Here is a 21,192-nt window from a genome sequence, read left to right on the forward strand (position 1 = left end):
CCCCCTTCGCCTGACATCCAGCAGCCCCCCGTGACCCGGCGTGTCACCACCCGGCCGGGACCGCCCCCCAGTTCAGGGCAGCGGGGGCTGCGTTGGGGGCGGCACGCGCCAGCGGCACCCCGGGCTCCCGCCCGGGAGCATTTCCTTCCCGGCAGAGGGGCCCGGAGTCCAGACCCCGGCTCTCACCTGCGGGGCGGGCGGCACCTCGAGCTCCATCATGCTGGCGGCAGCGGGCACAGCCACCCCCGGCGCGGCGACCCTCGCTCACCGTCCCGCTGCTCGCTCCGACGCTGCTGGGGGGAGTGAAGCGAGCGGCCCCGGACGCGGGCGGCTGGGACAGCGAGCCGCCTCCCGTTCCGCCCCGCCTTCACCCCAGCCACTCACGGGCGCGGGAGCCGGAGAGGCGGCCCTTATCCTGGCAACAGCGGCCACACGGAGCAGCGCGGGGGTGGCAGGCCATGCTGACTCGGCCCGGCCGCGCCCCGCCCATCCTCACATCCCTGTCCTGTCACAAACCACCCTGACCCCATCCGAGTCCCTCCCTGCCCTAAACCTGCCTGTCCCCCCAGAGCCCTGCTACAAAGCAGCGCGTCCGGGCCCCTCCTCTCTCCTCCCATCACTGCCACACACACACACACACCTGGCCCCCATCCTCTCACATCTCTCCCCAGAACCACCCACCCCCATCAGATCCCATCCCTGACACAAACATCAAGTGATTCCCAGATCCCTCCCCATTCCAACATATCTCTCCTCAACCTATTCCAACTCACCAGGTCCCTCTCCATGTCTACCACATTGCTTCCCCATCCAGGTCCTTTATAAACCTATCCCCACCAGATCCTGCCACAATTTATCAAACCTTTCCCAGTTTACCTTAACTCATCCCATTTCCACCAGATCGGACAGATCCTTGCCTGCCTAATCTCAGCAGATTCCAATGTACCAAATCCATTTCCCCAATCCCAATATATCACAACCCAGCAGATTCACTGGATACCTTCCCAACTGATCCTGCCACACCCCAACTGATCAGCTCCTTAACAGATCATACTAGGTCCTTCCCCACCATTCCCACCAGATCTCTTCACCATCACACCCCACTAGATCCTTCCATGTCCCATCAGATCCGTCCCCACATCTCTGAGCTAATTTAGCAACCCTCACAGGAGTATCTAATAGAATTGGAGAGGAAAAGGAATCTGTCACTCCCACCAGATCTCACCCCACAGTTGTTAACTAATATGGCAGCTGCCATGGAAGCACCAGGCATGATAATAGGAGAACAGGGATCTATAGAAATTCCAACACATTTCTCAAAACTCTTAATATAAACTTATAACCATCGTGGGATCTCCTGAGACACTCATAGGAGAGGAGTGCTCCGAATTACTCTCCTAGATCCTTCCCCACAGCTCTAAGTAACTTTGCTTAGTTCCTTGCAACCCACCAAAGGATTATTACTTTACAACGTTATTTTATTCCTACTCCTAGAAATCCTGTGCTGTTTAGCTGTGGAACAGTGCTGTAGCTTGCAATATGAAGCTGTACATCAAGGCATATATGGATCTACATCCATGAAGAAGTGTGCATGGTGCAATTTTGCTGCCTGTTTTCACAGAAGGTATTGGAAGGTAAAGGTAAACTCAGTCTGAGTTAAATCCATAGCTTTGGGTTTGAGGACATTACCCTGGGAGATGTTCTGTTATGCTGGCCCTGCAGTTGTACGACCAGGTCTCACAATTTATGCACGTTCAGTTCTTGGAAGAGAGGCCTCTAGGAGAAACCCCAGAGTTCTGAAAGTATTTGTAGATTTAGTAGGTAGCACTGTTACTAGTCCTAAAGCAGTGCCCCAGCACCGGAAGCTGTTTTGGCACAGGTGCCATCTTTCAAATGGGGTCCTGACCACTTTTGATAATTAAAGATCCCACAGCACTTTTCAGAAGAATAGAAGCATTAATCCTGGTGCACTGGCTAATTTCCAACTAAGGTAATTACATTCTTCCTGCTTTAATTCCCCCTGAAATTTAAATCTGAGACAGTATTCTTCACTTCTTGACCTCAAATGTTGCTGTATTTTGTTAAACAGCTGATATGTATCACTAGAAGTTTGTGCATTTCAGTAGTGGGTGAAAGTAAATCTTGTTAAATTTGTGATCTTTTGGGGGTGAAAGTCACTATAAGAAAGCAAGATGTTGTTATTTGTTATAAAGTTATAACAGGTCAAGATCAGTATCCATAATGCGTACACGGTGGTGGAGCTAATGGCAGCCTTTAGGTGTATGTGTGGTTCCTTTTAAAGCCAGTAAATATAATTGAAGGTGGCACCACTAATGACCCATCACCCATCCTTGCTCTGCCACTGCTGAAAATGTGGCTTCACTACTGTGCATATACCTGTTCTAAGTGATATAGGTCACTGTGTTATTTAATACTCTCATGTCTAATAAAGGATGTTGCTCTTTTGGGACAAAATATACAAACAAATGTACATAGTGTCAGGTTTATAGATTTGAAACCATGGACAGAGAAAAGAGATTGAATTTCCTGTTTGTCATTTAAATCTGGAACAGCTGAAAATATCCTATTTTATATTTTAAAATAAGATTCTACGTGAATTATATATAGCATTTATATAGTTAATTTCGTCTGCAAAGTACTTTACAAGCATTAACTAAGGTCTTCTTCTAACTGGAGGATTTGCAGCTGTGCAAATGTCTAACACAGATGTGCTGTCCCAGTATGCTGATGCAGCTTCCCTGGTTTGAAAAACCAGGGTGAGCCACACCAGTGGAAAGTTTAAAGTTTCTCACCACAAACCTGAATATTCCCATTGTTTAATATGAGGCTTATATAAACTGCAGGAATTTGATCTTATGTCTCTTTAATATTATAGTACTTGGTATATTTACACCACTCCTGTCATTATTATCATCATCATCATCATCATCACACATTTGTCACTGTAATCACTCCAGAAAATAGAATTTCATATTTCCCTTGTTTCTTTCACTAGCATGTCTCTGATATATGTTTATTACAAAAATAGAAAGCCTTCAGTGTAGTTATATACATCTTATACATCCAATTGAAGAATGCAAACTATAATCAGAATGCCTTAATTACATGACTCTCCTTTGTTAAATATACCAGGTACCTTTATCTAGAATACACCTGCTCTGCTCTTGTAATTCAGGTAGAACATGCTGCAGTGTCACTGGACATATTCGGTATGTATAAGGAGAATACATACGTTCTATCACTGAATGTACTGGGTATGTCTATGCAGTGTTATGGTAGCCGTGTCAGTGCCAGGGTATTAGAGAGACAGTGTATGTGAGGTAATACCTTTTATTGGACCAACTGTATGTGGTGAGAAAGACAAGCTTTCGAGCAGAATACACAAAGCATTCTGGTTATGCTATGTCCTTGATTTCAAGGAGAAATATTGCATGACAGCACCACAGCAATTGTGATGGAGGACCAGGAGCAAAAAAGTTATGTCACTTTTTTTTCTTTCACTGGTCAATTCCAGTTTGCTCTGATCCAAGAATGACCCCACTGGCTGCTAAAACCAGATTGAATGTTGGAAACCCTGGAGAAACAGAGCTTTAAAAAGGGAAAAGGCCTGTCAGTAGTTAAAAAACCTTTTGATTCCAAGTGCTCACAGTTCCAGACTGTCTCCTTGAACATGATAGTTTTATTGAATACCATTTATTGAGTTTTTCAGTATCATAAAAGAACAGCACCAGGAAGACACGGAACATTAGCACAAAACAAATAATACAAAGTGTCTGTGCATGAAAAATTGCATAGATGTCCTTTCCATATGATCCATCGAATGGAAAGTTGTACAAATAGTGAAAAGAAGCAAATATGAGCCATTAGAGTGAGTATATATATTGTATCACAGTATAGAAATACCATGGCAAACAGTTTGCTTGGCGAGTGTGGGGAGGATAAAAGGGGAAGCATACTTTCTGGCCAGGCCAGATAAAGGAGCATTGAATATATATTTTAGTTTGTGTTCCTTGTTAATTTATTTTTTCTTCCTCTCCTTGTCTTCACACCCTCAGCGCAGGAACCCTTTGGCCTTCACCACTTACAAGTAATGCAACCATCCCAATCTCATTTTAATTTAACTGTCATATCACACTACACTATTCTCCCTATACCATGGGAAAGTATATTAGGATCTTTCTCAGTAAAAGAAGCTGTATGAAATGTGAGCTGTAACTTTATTAAAATTATTGCTGTTATTTTCATTTGATTAGACTAAATAGTCTGAGGCATTTTGACATGAAGTTCTACTGATTTGCTTGTTACTTAACCCTTAGCATTTTTCTGTTCTTCAAATTAAAACTTTTTAAAGAAAGTGTTTCTACCCAATACTTCTTCAATCCCAGAAAGAATCCTTGAGGAGCATTCAGCCTTTTTTGTGATAAAATAACATATCTCTATAGAAGCAGATACATACAGGGCCTGAATATAAGACTTTTGGCCTCCACTTCTAGATATTAAATTTTGTTGATGCACATGAATGTACATGCACTTTTCCACCCCTCACATTTCGATGCATAGCTATGCATGTAGCTAATACAATCTGCATGTATAAATTCCAATACCTACACATGCTGATATTCATTTTTGAGCTGTACACCTAGTTCTTATACCTCAGTGATGAGCTTCTAAAAACGCAGATCAGTAAATAGATGTTACTGCTAGAAAATTTGCAGCAGATGTGTTTGTGTACTAACAAGCATGTGCACAAGGGCCATGTAAGTTGATGCCCTACGGAAGACTCAGGCTCACTAAATGTATGATAGCTTATGCAGGGTTTTTTTTATCAAGTATTTATAAAAAATACATAATATATTAAAAAATTACATTTTCTCCATTGTCTCCTTTTAGTCATTCTCTATATTTTTGTTCTGGCATTAAATCTTTCCCAACCATGTAGAGTTTCAATTAAAAAAAATGATATTTTTTTTTCAATTTGAGCAGCATTGTTTTAAATAAAATACTTTATTCTGTTGATTGGAATGTGTTTGCAGATAATGTCTCTGATTTTTTAAAGACAAGATTAGCAATTATAAAACATTTGTTTTGGGATATTTCTGGGTTAAAGTTATAGCATAAGAGGGCTTTGGAGAAACTCTGTTTTCTAAAGAGCCTGTGTAACCATTCACAATTATTACAATATAGAAACAATATTATTGTGAAGGTAGAAACCACCAGTGCCACCTACTGCTTAAAACATACAACTAAAAAAGACTTGCAAGTTTGTATATTTTCAAATAAAAAAAATAGAAGAAATTAACTTTGCTTAAAATTATTTCAAGCTACTGAAAGATGCTTGAGATAGATTCTGAAATCCTTACTGGGGTAAAACTCTAATTGAAGTTAATGAGAGTCTTGCTTGAGAACTGACTGAGCACTTTTGCCCTTGGTTAATTTGAGATCTGTGATTTTGTGTTGGAAATGCTTACTGATGTTGTATTTTTAACAACTCTTAACTTTCAAATTGATCACCATAACACCACTGGGAAAATATTGGTGGGGAGAAAGGGGTTCAATGTAAAAAGATTTATATAAACTCCACTATGAGGCAAAGTTCTATCTTTAATTGAGGGATCTGGACAAGACAGGAGGTTGGGAGAGTGAGGCCAACCACATATATGATACAAAAGCCACCTTGCTGTGTCAAGGCAGGATCACACAGATGTGGCAAATGAGCTGCTGACCACAGTGTAGCTTGATGTGCTCCATAGCTGACAGACCATGCCCTCATGAGGCCAAGATGCAATAGGTACTTCCTTTTCTTAACCTCTTGAGAAAGACTGTATTCTGCTATTAATGGGAGAGCAAGCATATCCATGTGATCTCTCTTTCTCCTAGTTTGTTAGCACAGGACAGGATTTCTTACAAAGTGTGGCACCATGATGGCACTAATTTTATAACAGAAAAGAGGTAGGACTTTATTCACATCTATCAGTATGATGGTGGGCCATTCCTACTCTCCCACAGGAGCATGTAGCTGCTGCCATTCTCCATCAGGGAGAGCAGCTTTAAATTCTGCCCAGCAGAGTCAGAAACAATGCATTTTTTACAGGCCCTGGGCCCAGGCCCTTCCTAGCTGGTCCCACCCACTTTGTAGCCCTGGGACCAGAACTGGGATTTTTTGGATTTGTGACCCTAAGGATTTCTTTCTTATTTAAATGTTGTGTACTTTAAACCTTAGATTTTAAAACCCCTTCAAGACAAGAATTGTCTTTCCTGAGGCTAGCATATTTGAAATCACTAAAAGGATTTGTGAGGACAATTCAGCTGCTTTGTGATAGAATTTTAGAAGCCACAAGAGGAACACTGCACTGTCCCTTTCTTTATTCACACTGAAAAATGACTGGTGCTATGGCTATATCCATCGGCTGTGATTGTCCCTGGCACAAACAAACTCTTCTGCTCAATGGACTAGTTTTCGTTTTGAAAAGAATTTGCTTGTAATTCTTTTAAACTGCCTTTTCCATGCAGTTTTTGCCAGCAGTGGACATTATACAAGAAAAATTCTGCTCCTGCTGCCAAGGAGTTAACTTGATAACATTGTAATAAGTAAAAGGGCGTTTGTTTCTCTGTTATTGAACTGTCCCTGACTTCCACAAAGCACAAAATCATGCTGAGTTTAAAAAACAAGTCATGTCAAATTTGCTGTATTCACTTTCAACATTTTTGTATTTCTACCCAGGCACAACATTGAAACTGCTGTTTTCAGGAGAAGGTGAAGGAGGCCACTGGCAGCCTCCCCATCTCTGGAAGGAGGAGCAAGGCTCCCCTGATAAGATTGCAGTCTAGAGATGGGGAGAAAGTTCTTGTTTGCCTCTTAGCTGCCAAGGAGCTCTGCTGTCCACACAGTTATGCAGCAAGTATCTTTCGTTTTAATATAATTCAGATTAAGTAATTACAGCAATGCACAATGTACTCTAGAAAATTAGAAAGGTTGAAAATTTGTGTTTTTTTTAATATGCACACACAAATCAAAATCAACAGGAAAATGAATAACCTATTTGGTGGTAGAATGTACCAACAAAATAGTGTAATAAAAATGAAATTATTTAAAGTAATATTCCAATCATACAGTCATCATTGATTTAGTTTCCAATTATACAGAGGTAATTGTATTAAGGAACTGCCTCATTCACTGCTTTCTGAGGAAATGCTTGAGTGTTTTAATGTCCTGGCATCTGCAGGTAATAAATGATCTAATCTGCACTCTTTACCTGACTGGAATCCTAATTCTTGTTTTACTTAAGGTGACCTAGGGCATATATTAGACAGCATCAGTATGTTTGAGGATTTATGACCTGATTGTCTAAACATGGAATAGTTCTAATCCTGAATAACTCTGTGCGTTTAGACACTTATTCCAGAATAAGCATGCCTTGTTCCTGTTTAGTTTAACCCACTCTGAAAGTGGATTAAGCTAAACAGGAACAAGGCACTCTTATTTTCAAATAAGAGTATCTAGATAGAGAGTTATTCAGAAATAGCGATTGTGCTTTATTTAAACTTACACTATACCTTAATCCACATTAATGTTAGTCTCTCTGCACTTTCTCTCTCCACTGTGCTTATTGGCTGTTTGCACCAACCCTCTCCTTCCCCCTCCCCAGTGGTGCTCAATCTGCAATTTACTGACTATATAGGAAACATCTTTAAAATATTTAGCCATGTCTCCTAGACTAGTGCACCTTATGACTCAAGGAGTTATATATCTGTAAGGAAAAATATTATACAATAGTTTGGGGGCTAGCACATGCCTAGTAGTCACAACTCCATGCTCAATATGGCATTGAGTTGCACTGCTGTCCTTTAGGAATTTAAATCCAATTATAGTATAGGTGTCCTGACCCAAACTCTGTCTGCCCTTCCCACTCCATTTGGGGGTGATGAGTGCTCCCAGGGACTCAGACAGAGACTAGTTTCTGCATTAGCCCAGAGACTGCAATTATTCCTGGACTTTGCACAGAGCATACAAATGGTGTGTGGGGAGGGCGGGGGGAGCAGCAACAGTATGGTCCTGTTGTCAAGGTAATTGTGGCCTTTCATTCGCTGATATCAGACACAAGACAAAGCATGTGCTGGAACACTTCTCCTATTCAAGTATCCGAGGGTGTCACAGGTGCTTAAATAAATGTGTGCATGTGTGTCAGATTATCTACTATATATTCATCACCCCTCCTTAGCTTCTTCCTAAACTTCCCTACCCCATATTCACCCCAAATCATGAAAAGATTGCACAACAAGCAGGAAAACCCATGCTGTTTCTTATTTGACCTATTGGGAGAAAGAAGAGGATATGGCTGCCATAGGCTCCAACTTCCTCTCTACCTGGGGGGGGTGCTTGACAAGCTCCGCCCACAGTCCACCCCTTCCTCCAAGCCCCCTGCCCCACCTATTCCCACCACATCTCTTCTACGCCCTCTCCCCGTCCCCGCTTCTCCTCCTCCCTTCCAGCGCGTCCTGCATGCTGCGGAACAGCTGATCTGCAGCGGGCAGGAGGGGGAGAAGTTGATCAGCAGGGCTGCTGGTGAGGGTGGAGGCGCTGGGGGGATGGCTGCTAACATGACCAGCAGCTCTTCATTTATGAGAATTTCCTTCTGGTGTCTTCATGGTGTGGGAATACAACATATGTCTATCCCTCCTCCTGTGAGGGCTCACAGGCCTTGAACCCAGATCCACAGGTCCTCAGGTAGCACTTGGGCCATGACTGCCACCCAACAGCTCACCTGAGTAACATTTAGCTTTCAGAGGGCCCCGCCTCCAAAGCTCCCGACTGGGGGAACCATTCAGACTCCCAATTGGCTAAGGAGTACTACAGGAAGTAAACCAGGAAGTAACAACAGGAAGTTGTCTGAGCAGCTAGAGGAATCTTTGGCTGACTGCTAGCATGGACCCTTCTTGCTTCCCAGACTCCTGAGACTTCCTTCCCTGCCTGCTCCTGGTTCCTGTCCTCTCATTCCATACTCCTGTCTACTCCCAGTCGTTGCTGTCCTTCCCTCTTCCAGGCCCCTGCTTCTTCACCTTACCCCTGACTTTGTCTCTGGCTCTGACCCCGGCTTAGTACTTGATGTTGTCCCTGGCTTGGCACCTGATTCTTCTCCCCCTCCTTCTGGCTCTGACCTTCGGCTTGGAACCTGATGCTGGCTTTGGTTTTGACCCTCTGTTCTGAGTGCCCAGGCCCCGGTCATTACACCTCCCTCCAATGTATTTTAACTGTTCTGCTACCCAAGCATTGATCAGCATGTTTAAAGTGTATTGCAACCCCTGATTATTGATACCTCTGTATCCTGTACAGGGGTATCAATAATCAGTCAGAGATTAAAAAAAATCCCTGTTAAGTCATCCAGGCCCAGCCATCTCCATGTCTGTGCTTTTCCCCTAATGTTTTGTCTAGTCTAGTTTTCTGTGTCTAAAGTGATGGGGTTTTATCTGCTTCCCTTGTTCCACAGCCTATAAAGGATCTCACTGTCAGGAAATTTCTCTTGATATTCAATCTGAATTTTCCTTTTAATTTAACTGTTTACTTCTAATTTACATCCCCTAGTCCCATCCTAAATAATTCCACTTGATGCCTGGTTTACACACCCATGAAATATCTGTAGACAGTTATTGGCTTGGACCCTGCAAATTCCTGTGTAGTGCTGCTCAGCAAGGAGTGCAAGGATATTTTGCTCAAACATAAGCATGAGTAAAGACTGTGTTTTGGCACAAGGAATAAGCAAAGGTGTCTTCCTTTTCAGTGAGCAGAATGTAAGTCCCTTGGGTGCCCACTCTCTTATTCTCAGAGCCTGGGCTAAGAAAGGGGAAAGGTCTATATGAAAATGGGTAGTTATATGAATTTAACTTTTTAACATTTTCCTTATAAATCAATCCATCCAGCCTGCTGATTATTTTTTTTTGGCTCTTTGAATTTCCTTCCATTTGTCAATGTCCTTCTGAAAATATGGTGACCACAGTTGAATGCTTAAATCCAGGGTCACAAAGAGAAGGAGTTTGACCTTCCTACTCCATGCTGTGATACCTTTCCATATACAGAGCTAAACTGCACTGGCCTTTTTTCCCAGCCATATCATATTGCAAACTCATGTCTGGCCTGCTGTCTCTTTCACACCTAGGTCTCTTTTGGCATTACTGCTTTCCAGGTTACTCCCTTGCATTAACTAACTGCTTTGGATTATTAGTCTTTAGATTTATCAATTTGCATAATTCCATGTTAACTCTCATTTTGTTATTTTCTGTATATTTTAGTAAACTCTTTAAATCTCATTTAAAATTTCTCTGTCCTCACTATCATTTGCAGCTCTTTGCAATTTACTGTTATCTATAAAGGTCAGTGACCTGATGCAATTTACTCCCCCTTCCAGATTATTGATGAAGATGTTAACAAACAAACAAACAGACCTGCCACCAAATCCTGCAGTACCCTATTAAATACCTCTCCTAACTCAGTGCATTTGTTTACAGTCTTTCAGACAGTTTTCAATGTATATTAGGGCGTTGTAATGAACCTGCAGTGCTAGCTCATTACTGGGTATCTCTCCCCCATGCTGGCAGAACTAGGGATCTAGCCATTAGATGGCACTATGTTACTCCATTCAATATACTGCCTGTAGAGAGTATAGGAAAAGGAAGTAACAGCCTCCTGAGCTCAGAGGGGCCAGTCAGAGAGAGAGAGGGCATGTCTACACTTATGGGGATCGATGCACTGGCGGTCGATTTAGTGGATCTAGTGAAGAGTCTAGTTGATGGAAGAGTGTCTCCCGTTGACCCAGTGCCGCGTAGATACTGCAATAAGTCGACCTAAGTTACATTGACTCCAGCTATGTTATTTACATAGCTGGAGTTTCATAATTTAGGTCGACTTACCCCCCATAGTGTAGACAAGGCCAGAGAGAGAGCGAGGCCATGTGTAAACAGAAGCAGCAGTCTGGGAGTTGACAGTGTAAGGAAGGCTGGCTTGCAGGCAGCGAAATAGTTTGCTGGCAGAGCACTATTAGTAGCAGAAGGAGGATACTTGGAAGTAGGATACATGACACAATTCCATGTGTTGTTTGCAGGACCCACTGGTTACTTCTATACCCCACTACTGGGCTGCGCCAAGGACTGGGTTAGCTACCACTGGGTTGATTAACGTGTCTACAGTAATTGGCCCATTTATTTCTGTCAACTCCAGTAAAATAATCCTGTTACTTCCCCAGACTCTGACCAATGTTAATGTTGACCCACGGCGGGCTAGAGCCTAGTGCTTAATGCACGTACAGCGTTTGCCTCTGGGACACGGAGCACACTGCCAGACATTTAGGGGACTGGTGTACCACTGCAACACCCTGCAGTGGGGGCAGTCATAGTATTCCTATAAAGCCAGTTTTCATAAGAAATAGTATGAATCCTTTCCAAAACCCTAGTATATTACATCTACAGCCTTCCCTTCATCCATCATGTTTATAAATCTGTCAAAAAAGAGCAATCAAGTTTGTGTGACAAGATTTATTCGTCATAAATTCATAGTGCTTATTGCTCATGCTTCCACTATCATCAAAGTGTTGAGTGATTATCTCTCAATGATAGCTGTATTATTTTACCAGGTGTAGAAGTTAGACTTCTTATGACCCTAATGGTCAGCATTGTTCTTTTTGCTTTCTTTTGAAAACTGATATTACATTTACTAAGTAAATATGCCCTGGTTTACTAAAGTGACTACTTATGATGTATTTTCTTGGGTTACAAACTGCCTGTCAATGATGGAAGTTGAAGATATATTGCCTGACAAAAGCAGGCTCATGGGAACGTGAAGTGGTAATTGTTTTCCTGATGTTGTACTGTACTGAATTGGACATTAGTGAACATATTGTGAATTGAACAAGCAATCCTGTAGCAGGCTGGTTGCTGAAAGCAGACACATTTGGGGGCCCTGCAACTAAACAAATAAGTATCTCAAAGTAGTTTAATGTGCACACTTAAAATCACTAATCTCTGTTGAAAATCTGAGCTGTTTCCTTCAGTTAACATAGCAGTTTTTACTCCGCAAACTTAGCCTGATCTACACTACGAGTTTAGGTTGAATTTAGCAGTGTTAGGTCGATTTAACCCTTCACCCATCCACACAACCAAGCCTGTTTTGTCGACTTAAAGGGCTCTTAAAATCGATTTCTGTACTCCTCCCCGGAGAGGGGAGTAGTGCTAAAATTGACCTCGCTGGGTCGAATTTGGGGTAGTGTGGACGCAATTCCTCCCCCGATATTGGCCTCCGGGAGCTATCCCAGAGTGCTCCATTGTGACTGCTCTGGACAGCACTGTCAACTCAGATGCACTGGCCAAGTAGACAGGAAAAGCCCCGGGAACTTTTGAATTTCATTTCCTGTTTGGCCAGTGTGGCGAGCTGATCAGCACAGGTGACCATGCAGAGCTCATCAGCACAGGTGACCATGCAGTCCCAGAATCGCAAACAAGCTCCAGCATGGAGCGAACGGGAGACATTGGATCTGATTGCTGTATGGGGAGAAGAATCCGTGCAGGCAGAACTCCGTTCCAAAAGATGAAATGCCAATATATTTACCAAAATCTCCAAGGGCATGATGGACAGAGGCTACAACAGGGACACACAGCAGTGCCACATGAAAGTTAAGGAGCTGAGGCAAGCCTACCAAAAAACAAAGGATGCAAATGGTTGCTCCAGGTCAGAGCCCCATACATGCTGCTTCTATGATGAGCTGAATGCAATTTTAGGGATCCCCCCTACCATTACTGCACCACTGTCAGTGGACACCTGCAAAGGGGGAGTCTCACGCAACAGGGAGGAGGATTTTGTGGAGGAGGAAGAGGAGGAGGAGGAGGCTGAGGATAGTGCACAGCAGGCAAGCGGAGAATCCCTTATCCCTGGCAGCCAGGAACTCTTCATCACCCTGGAGCCATCATCATCATCCCAACTCTCCCAAGGCGGGCTCCTGGACCGTGAAGCCGGAGAAGGCACCTCTGGTGAGTGTACCTTTGTAAATATAATACAGGGTTTAAAAGCAAGCATGTTTAATGATTAATTTGCCCTGAAGACTTGGGATGCGTTTATGGCCAGTATAGCTACTGGAAAAGTCTATTAACGTATTTCGGATGGAGCAGAAATCCTCCAGGGACATCTCCATGAAGCTCTCCTGGAGGTACTCTAAAAGCCTTTTCAGAAGGTTTCTGGGGAGATCAGCCTTATTCCGTCCTCCATGGTAGGACACTTTTACCATGCCAAGCCAGTAGCAAGTAGTCTGGAATCATTGCAGAACAAAGTATTGCAGCGAATGGGCCTGGACTTTGGTGGCATTCAAGCAACATCCATTCTTTATCTCTTTGTGTTAGCCTCAGGAATTCATTGATATCCTTCATGGTCACCTGGTTCAAACATGGTAAATTTGTTTAAGGGGACATTCAGAGGTGCCCGTTCCTGCTGGGCTTTGCCTTTGGCTGAAAAGAAATCATCCCCGCTGTTAGCCACGCTGTGCGGGGAGGCCTGTTCATGCTGAGCTGTTTGCATTTGGCTGACAGGGATCCGTGATACTAGCCACGTGGTGTGTGTGTGAAGCAATCATCCCAGAGAATGGGGGCGGTGCGGTTGAGTTGTGCTGCACATTCACCCTAAAACCACAGCCGCTCCTTTTAAATGGCCAACCCAACGGGCTTTGCTTGGTATGGGAAAGGAGGGCACTGCTGTTTGAAACCGTTCCCACATGTTATGAAGGTTGAAGAAGCCAAAACCCTTTGCCTTACCATGGCTACCTGCAAGCTGAATTCTGTTGCCCAGCCGAGCGTGTGTGATGTCTCACACCAAACTGGCAGGCACTCAATATAAAGAGGTAAAATATGACCTTGTACCAAAAGCACATGTGCTATGTAATGTGAATCACTTGATTCAGTGTGAAATAGTCTTCCCTTTGTTCTCTAAAATGTATCTTTTTAAATACTACTCTCCCTTTTTTTCCTCCCACAGCTGCAAATGTTTCTATGCTCCCCCTATCGTCTCCGTCCCAGAGGCTAGCACAGAGTAGAAGGCGAAAAAAATGCACTCGTGATTAAATGTTCTCAGAGCTCATGCAGTCCTTCCGCACTGAAAGAGCTCCGCAGAATGCGTGGAGGCAAACAATGGCAGATACCAGGAAAGCCTTAAATGAATGTGATGAGAGGAGGGAGGAGCACGATGAAAAGAGGCAGGATGCAATGCTGAGTCTAATGGGGGAGCAAACTGACATGCTCAGGCATCTGGTGGAGCTTCAGGAAAGGCAGCAGGAGCACACACGGTTGCTGCAGCTCCTGTATAACCCGCCTGTCCTCCTCCCCAGGTTCCATAACCTCCTCATCCAGATGCCCAAGAACACCGGGGGTGGGGGTGGGGCGGAGGCTACGGGCACCCAGCCACTCCACCCCAGAGGACTGCCCAAGCAACAGAAGGCTGGCATTCAATAAGTTTTGAACTGTAGTGTCGCCTTGACCTTCCCTCCTCCCCTCATCCACCACCTCACCCGGTGCTTCCCTCCTCACCCACGCCTCCTGGGCTACCTTGTGAGTTTTCCCCCTATTTGTGTGATGAATTAATAAAGAATGCATGATTTTGAAACAATAATGACTTTATTGCCTCTGAAAGTGTTGATCGAAGGGGGGAGGTCGGTTGGCTCACAGGGAAGTAGAGTCAACCAAGGAGGCAGGTTTTCATCAAGGAGAAACAAACAGAACTGTCACACCATAGCCTGGCCAGTCATGAAACTGGTTTTCAAAGCTTCTCTGATGCGCAGGGCACCCAGCTGTGCTCTTCTAATCACCCTGGTGTCTGGCTGTGCATAATCGGCCACCAGGCTATTTGCCTCAACCTCCCACCCCGGCATAAATGTCTCCCCCTTACTCTCACAGATATTGTGGAGCACACAGCAACCAGGAATAACAATGGGAATATTGGTTTCGCTGAGGTCTAACCTAGTCAGTAAACTGTGCCAGCGAGCTTTTAAATGTCCAAATGCACTTGCTCAGCCTATAGTTGAACTGCTTCTTACTACTGTCTAGGGTGCCTGTGTATGGCTTCATGAGCCATGGCATTAAGGGATAGGCTGGGTCCCCAAGGATAACTAAAGGCATTTCAACATCCCCAACGGTAATTTTCTGGTCTGGGAAGTAAGTTCCTTCCTGCAGCTGTTCAAACAGACCAGAGTTCCTGAAGATATGAGTGTCATGCACCTTTCCTGGCCATCCCACGTTGATGTTGGTGAAACATCCCTTGTGACCCACCATTGCTTTCAGCACCACTGAAAAGTACGCCTTGTGGTTTACGTACTGGCTGCCAAGGTGGTCCGGTCCCAAGATAGGGATATGCGTTCCATCTATCGCCCCACCACAGTTAGGGAACCCCGTTGCAGCAAAGCCATCCACTATGACCTGCACATTTCCAAGAGTCGCTGCCCTTGATAGCAGCAGCTCAGTGATTGCCTTGGGTACTTGGATCACAGCAGCCCCCACAGTAGATTTACCCACTCCAAATTGATTCCCAACTGACCGGTAGCTGTCTGGTGTTGCAAACTTCCAGAGGGCTATCGCCACTCGCTTCTCAACTATGAGGGCTGCTCTCATCTTGGTATTCTTGTGCTTCAGGGCAGGGGAAAGCAAGTCACAAAGCTGCATGAAAGTGCCCTTACGCATGTGAAAGTTTTGCAGCCACTGGGAATCATCCCAGACCTGCAACACTATGCGATCCCACCAGTCTATGCTTGTTTTCTGGGCCCAGAATTGGCGTTCCATGGCATGAACCTGCCCCATTACCACCATGATGGCCCGGGCTTTGAGAGAAATCTGTGTCCATGTCCTCATCACTATTGTGATCACGCTATTGTCACCTCCTCACCTACTTTTGCAGGTTCTGCACATACTGCAAGATAATGCGTGAGGTGTTTGCAATGCTCACAACAGTAGTAGTGAGCTGAGCGGGCTCCATACTTGCTGTGGTATGGCGTCTGCAGGAGAGCAGAGTTGCAGCGGAAGCGGAGGATGACGACAGATGCCACAAGAATAGATGTTTCTACAGAACGATGAGAGGACCTGAGAGGTGGATTCATGGCACCAGGAGAGCAGGAGAGAAGAGTCGCAGCGGAAGCGGTGGATGACGACGATGGTTAGCAGTCCTACTGCGCCGTCTGCTGACAGCAGTATGGTGTCTGCATGGAAAAAAGGTGCGAAACAATTGTCTGCCGTTGCTTTCATAGAGGGAGGGACGACTGACAACATGTACCCAAAACCACCCGTGACAATGTTTTTGCCCCATCAGGCATTGGAAGCTCAACCCAGAATTCCAATGGGCAGCGGAGACTGCGGGAACTGTGGGATAGCTACCCACAGTGCAACGCTCCGAAAGTCGACGCGAGCCACGGTACTGTGAACGAACTCCACCGACTTAATGCGCTTAGTGTGGACATACACAATCAACTGTATAAAATCGATTTCTAAAAATTGACTTCTATAAGATCGACCTAATTTCGTAGTGTAGGCATAACCTTAGTTTCCTGGAAAATAAAAAGTTGTTTAAAGTTCAGGAGGGTTTATGATTAGAAAAGAGTAAACTTCACTAAGGTCATCATGATGAAAGGGGAAAGAGTTGCAATAATAGAGAATAGGGTCCAATAAATAAATATGAGTAAACTTAAATCACAAAAAAACAATTAATAAATCATATTACTAATATGAACTGCGATACCAGATCGACCAGTGATCTGACAATAGCCGTTACCAGATACTTCAGAGGAAATTGTCAAAAAACCCATAATGAACAATTATGTAATAACATGCCTGTAGAGGAAGTTACTTCCTAATTTCAGATTGGTGGTTGATTTATGCCCTGAATTGTGAAGGTTTGTATCCGTTATGAAATTTTATGTGGACTAAACTAATTGGGGATCTTCTCATTCATTATTCGTATAAATGCACAACTTTTTAAAAATCTTATTAAGCACTTGAGCTCAATGATACCTTGTGGCAGTGAGTTTCACAGATTGTGTATTGCTTTTTATTAGTTTTAAATTTGTTGCCTTTTAATTTCTCAGATGTCCCCTTTTTATTAAAAAGATCAACTTTTAGGAGTCTCGCAACATCCCACTTCACATTTTTTTGTGGGGACTATCAGCTGTAACAGCTGCCCCCAGCATCTTCTGTTCCCACCAGTCACTCTCTGACCTGAGCAACCCAGGCTGACCTTATATAGGTCTCCCTGCTCCAGAAGGTGGTAGAAGGTTGCAGATCCTTTCCAGCTGCTATAGACCAATCTCTGTCAGACTGGTAGTCCCCACAAACGAACAGAACGGATCCAGTCCTTACACTATAAGGCCTCATCCAGGAAAAAATAAAGGAAAGATTAAAAAAAAACAACTTTAGGATGAAAAAGCTAACATCCATAAAGTTCAGTTTTTGTTCTAGTACCAGTTACTTCCTGAATTTGCCAAGTGTAGGTGGAATTTAATATATGGTGGGAGAAGAGTTTAGCTGAATGGGCGGGCAATTGCTTTTGATTGTGGAGACTGATGAAATCCATTTGTGAAGCTGATTTGTGAAAAAATTTGATTGGGGACAGGAATTGATTTTGATTGTGGAGATATCAGTTATAAATGTGCTGAGGTGGATGGGTGGGTTTGAACTGATTTTGAATTGGGCAGTAAGAAGGACTGATTTTGCCTAAGGAGGGAGCTTGATTGTACATTTGGGCTGACCATTGACTTTGAGAGGTCATCTGATTTTGAGTGGAAGGGGAAGAGGAAAGGAATGAAAGCATGGACAGACAGGAGGAGAAAAACACATAGGAGTAGTAAGAAGGGATAATTTTTTTTCCAAATGGTGAAAGTCACTCCACTCTAATATTTATTCACATTAACAGAATTCATACAAATTTCAGCGGTTAATGTACAATTCCAAATCTAAGTTTGATTGAAAGGCCATAAGAGAAGGTGGCTCATGAGAATAGCCTCACTACTAACAGACAGTCCACTTTATGAAAATGTTTAGGAAGCCTTGAATTAATGAACCTCACAACACATCTGTGATTAAAGTATGTATTTTCTAGGTGGGGAAACTGAGGCAAAGAGGTATTATTCAATATGTAAGGTCCCCAGTTTGAGATTCAAATCCTGATCTAAATTTCCCCAGAGCTTGAGAATGCTCAGATCTGGAACTTTGGTTCAACTCATTAGTGACCAGCTGTGAAGTTCTAATTCAGATCCAGATTTCAAGATGGTTTAGATCTAGGGTTTTGGCTTGGGTACATCTCTGGTTTGTATTGAATATAAATTATTGCATAGAACCACAACATGTCCAATCTATCCTCCATATTAGACAGCTGAGTAGCACATGCATAATTCTGTACATATAGCACTTTCTGTAATCTACTATGACAAATATAACAAATGACAAACTGATAAATAAGGCATTTTGTTTTAGCCCTGAATCCAGACCCACACACCCAGCTCAGCTTAAATATCAGGCACTAGCAAAAAATATTTGAGTTAATTGGTTTGAATCAATTCCAAATACAATCACTGTGCAAATTCAAAAAGAGAAAACCTGGAGCAGAACCAGTGATTTATGCACTGGAACATAAGGCTAGTAACAAGCAGCAATCAAAGTAATGGTAGAAAAGTGATGTCACAGAAAAACCCACAATTTTTCATCTGAGTGACAATGTTTCAGGGATTGGGAACAAGGACTGTATTTTGACACAAGGCTAACGACTGCAAGAAAGGAAGGTTCAGGGACCAACATGTATGCTTTCACCTACCATCTAAAAGCCCTCTCCAGGGCTCTGTGAAATGCTTACATATGATCTTAGAAATTCTAAGTTTTCCAGTGCAGTAGAAAAGGAAGCATATCATTAATCCTTCTGGAGAAAAGAACAAATAATTTTATTTCACCTCGCTGATGGGACTGTTATAAAATATAATAATATGATTTAAAACACCTATGTACAGTATGAGCTATATTCAGAAATGGTGAACCCCTTGCATTGAATTTGGAGCTTTTGAGACAGTGTTAGAATAAGCATTGTTGGCATAACACCAAATCAGTATTGATTGGTCTGCTACTAGCATGGGTTTAGATGGAAGGTACTGAGTGGATTGCCTAAGCACTACCTAGGGAAAAAGCAGAGCTGATTGGAATTGTTTCAGCATTAAAAATCCTCAATGGCTAGTCATTAGCCAGGGTGCTTCTGTACTCTGTCGTACTCTTACTTTTCTGAGGGCTTACTATGATATATAATAATATCATTCAAATAAGGCTGTGTTTGTACAACCATATTGTAAGATTTAGTTCAGTAAGACATCCAGGATAAAATTCAACCCACTGTGAGCAAGCACAATTCCCACTGCAGTCAATGACAGTTGTCTAGTTCTGCCTGCACTGAACTTGGCTCAGAAAAGGGGCATTGGGAGTAGTTTTAAAAAGGGGTTGCTCTCACAATTAAAGCCATAGGATACACGTACCTAAAAAGACTTCAACTATGTGTTCTCTGAAGAAATACATAGAAAGGTCTGATTCCCTAATCTCAGTTCAAGTGATTTGCTCCTGAGTCAGGGATCCATCCTCAGGTTTGATGGTTCTTGAAGGATTTTTTTCCCCCCTCTAAGTTGCTATGCCAAATAGTTGTCCACTTTATTTTTTCATAAAAAGGCTGTTGCGGTGGCTTCTGAGACCTTATCCACTCAGTAACCTCTGAGACTTTTTCCATTTGGTTCCCAAAAACTCAGCTCAACTCCAAACTTGTCACTGAGGTTTCTTTATTGGCATAGAGTCAAACTATACTTGAGTTGATGAGGCTCAAGTGTAGGGAGTGGGTCCAGGACATACCACACATCCAAAGTTACACAGCAAACCTCTTCATTTATATACATTTACACATTACATTGCATTTCCTATACATTGCATCACAAGTACTGGGATTGGCTTGGTCACTTTATAAGAACCCATCTGTGTAGAACATGCTCTGTCCATGCACTATCCATGCATGACTTACTCATTACCTTGTCTTACATTCCAGGCTTATTTTATCCATTGTTATCTTGTCCATTGTAAAGGACAACTCTTATCTTTGTAAAGGGAACCCTTATCTTAGCTAGTACAGGCATTCTGTTTCCAGCATGCTGCTCCATTTACCTCCCTAATTGTGGCTCCCAAGAAATGAGGCCTCATCCATGTCCAATTTCTCATATCAAGGCCGACAGGCACCTGTTCAATTTTAGATACTGCTCAGTCAGTTCCATTCCAGCAGCCTGCATTGGTCCTCTGAGGGTCCTGAGCTCTTTAAATATTTTAGGTTGCCAACTTCCTTTATGTTCTTTTCTTCAGCAGCCAATTTATTCTGAAATTCTTGTGAGTGGGCCAAGTTAAGCTGTTTTATAAAGGGATGGATGCCCTCTTATTACTGCTGTTGATGAGTCCCATAAGGGGCTGCTTGTCTCTCTAGAGTGCTGTTATGTGTCGTAAAGGTTTGAGTTAAAGCTTTACCTAATACTTGTTCATGCAGTATTAATATATTGGCAAACTACACTGATTTCCGCTGATGACAAGAATTTCTTGGTTTATTTCCAATATAATTGTTGCTTGTTCAGATAAAAATATGACTGAATAAATACTTTCTGCTGTGTATGAATAAGAGGAGTAGGTAGATATCTGACTTCACCATAATACATGTATAAAACCAAAGCAATCTCTGAACCATTAGTGATTATCTGCAAGAACTGATAGAGAATGGATAAAGTCCCATAGGACTGGAGAAGAAATAGTACCTATTTTCAACAAGGGGAAAAAAGGAGGACCTTGGGAATTATAGACCAATCAGCTGAACATCATCAGAAAGTTACTGGAACAAATTATTAAATAATCAGTTTGTTCAAATGTAGAGGATAATAAGGTGATAAGTAACAGCCAACATAGATTTGTCAATTACTAGGGTTGTCAAGTGATTAAAAAAATTAATCACGATTAATCGTGTGATTAAAAATATTAATTGTGCGATTAATTGTGCTGTTAATAATAGAATACCTTTTATTTAAATATTTTTGGATGTTTTCTACATTTTCAAATATATTGATTTCAGTTACAACACAGAATACAAAGTGTACAGTGCTCACTTTATAT

General features: G+C 42.8%; 2 protein-coding genes across 7 annotated transcripts in view; one reads left to right on the forward strand and one right to left on the reverse strand.

Annotated features, from left to right (window-relative positions):
- Positions 1–487, reverse strand: part of NFE2L2 (NFE2 like bZIP transcription factor 2) — a 44,434-nt gene extending 43,947 nt beyond the window's left edge. For 2 of the 3 annotated variants that reach the window (XM_073305985.1, XM_073305983.1), the window contains exon 1: positions 187–487. Coding sequence is in view for 1 of the 3 variants with exons in the window: in XM_073305984.1 (XP_073162085.1) it covers positions 187–219 (33 nt within the window). In the remaining 2 variants the exon portion in view is untranslated. The remainder of the gene's footprint in view (positions 1–186) is intronic. The other variant, XM_073305984.1, reaches the window with a different exon arrangement.
- Positions 1–21,192, forward strand: part of AGPS (alkylglycerone phosphate synthase) — a 180,230-nt gene that overhangs the window by 391 nt on the left and 158,647 nt on the right. Inside the window, exons 2-3 of one of the 4 annotated variants that reach the window (XM_073305970.1) lie at positions 1,495–1,640; positions 6,743–6,916. In XM_073305970.1, the coding sequence (XP_073162071.1) occupies positions 6,912–6,916 (5 nt within the window). In that variant the 5' untranslated portion in view covers positions 1,495–1,640; positions 6,743–6,911. Of the gene's footprint in view, positions 1–1,494; positions 1,641–3,210; positions 3,231–6,742; positions 6,917–21,192 lie in introns of those variants that run through there. The other 3 variants (XM_073305969.1, XM_073305972.1, XM_073305971.1) reach the window with 3 other exon arrangements.

Source organism: Lepidochelys kempii, chromosome 11 (genome assembly GCF_965140265.1).
Source record: "Lepidochelys kempii isolate rLepKem1 chromosome 11, rLepKem1.hap2, whole genome shotgun sequence".
Classification (NCBI taxonomy): Eukaryota; Metazoa; Chordata; order Testudines; family Cheloniidae; genus Lepidochelys; species Lepidochelys kempii.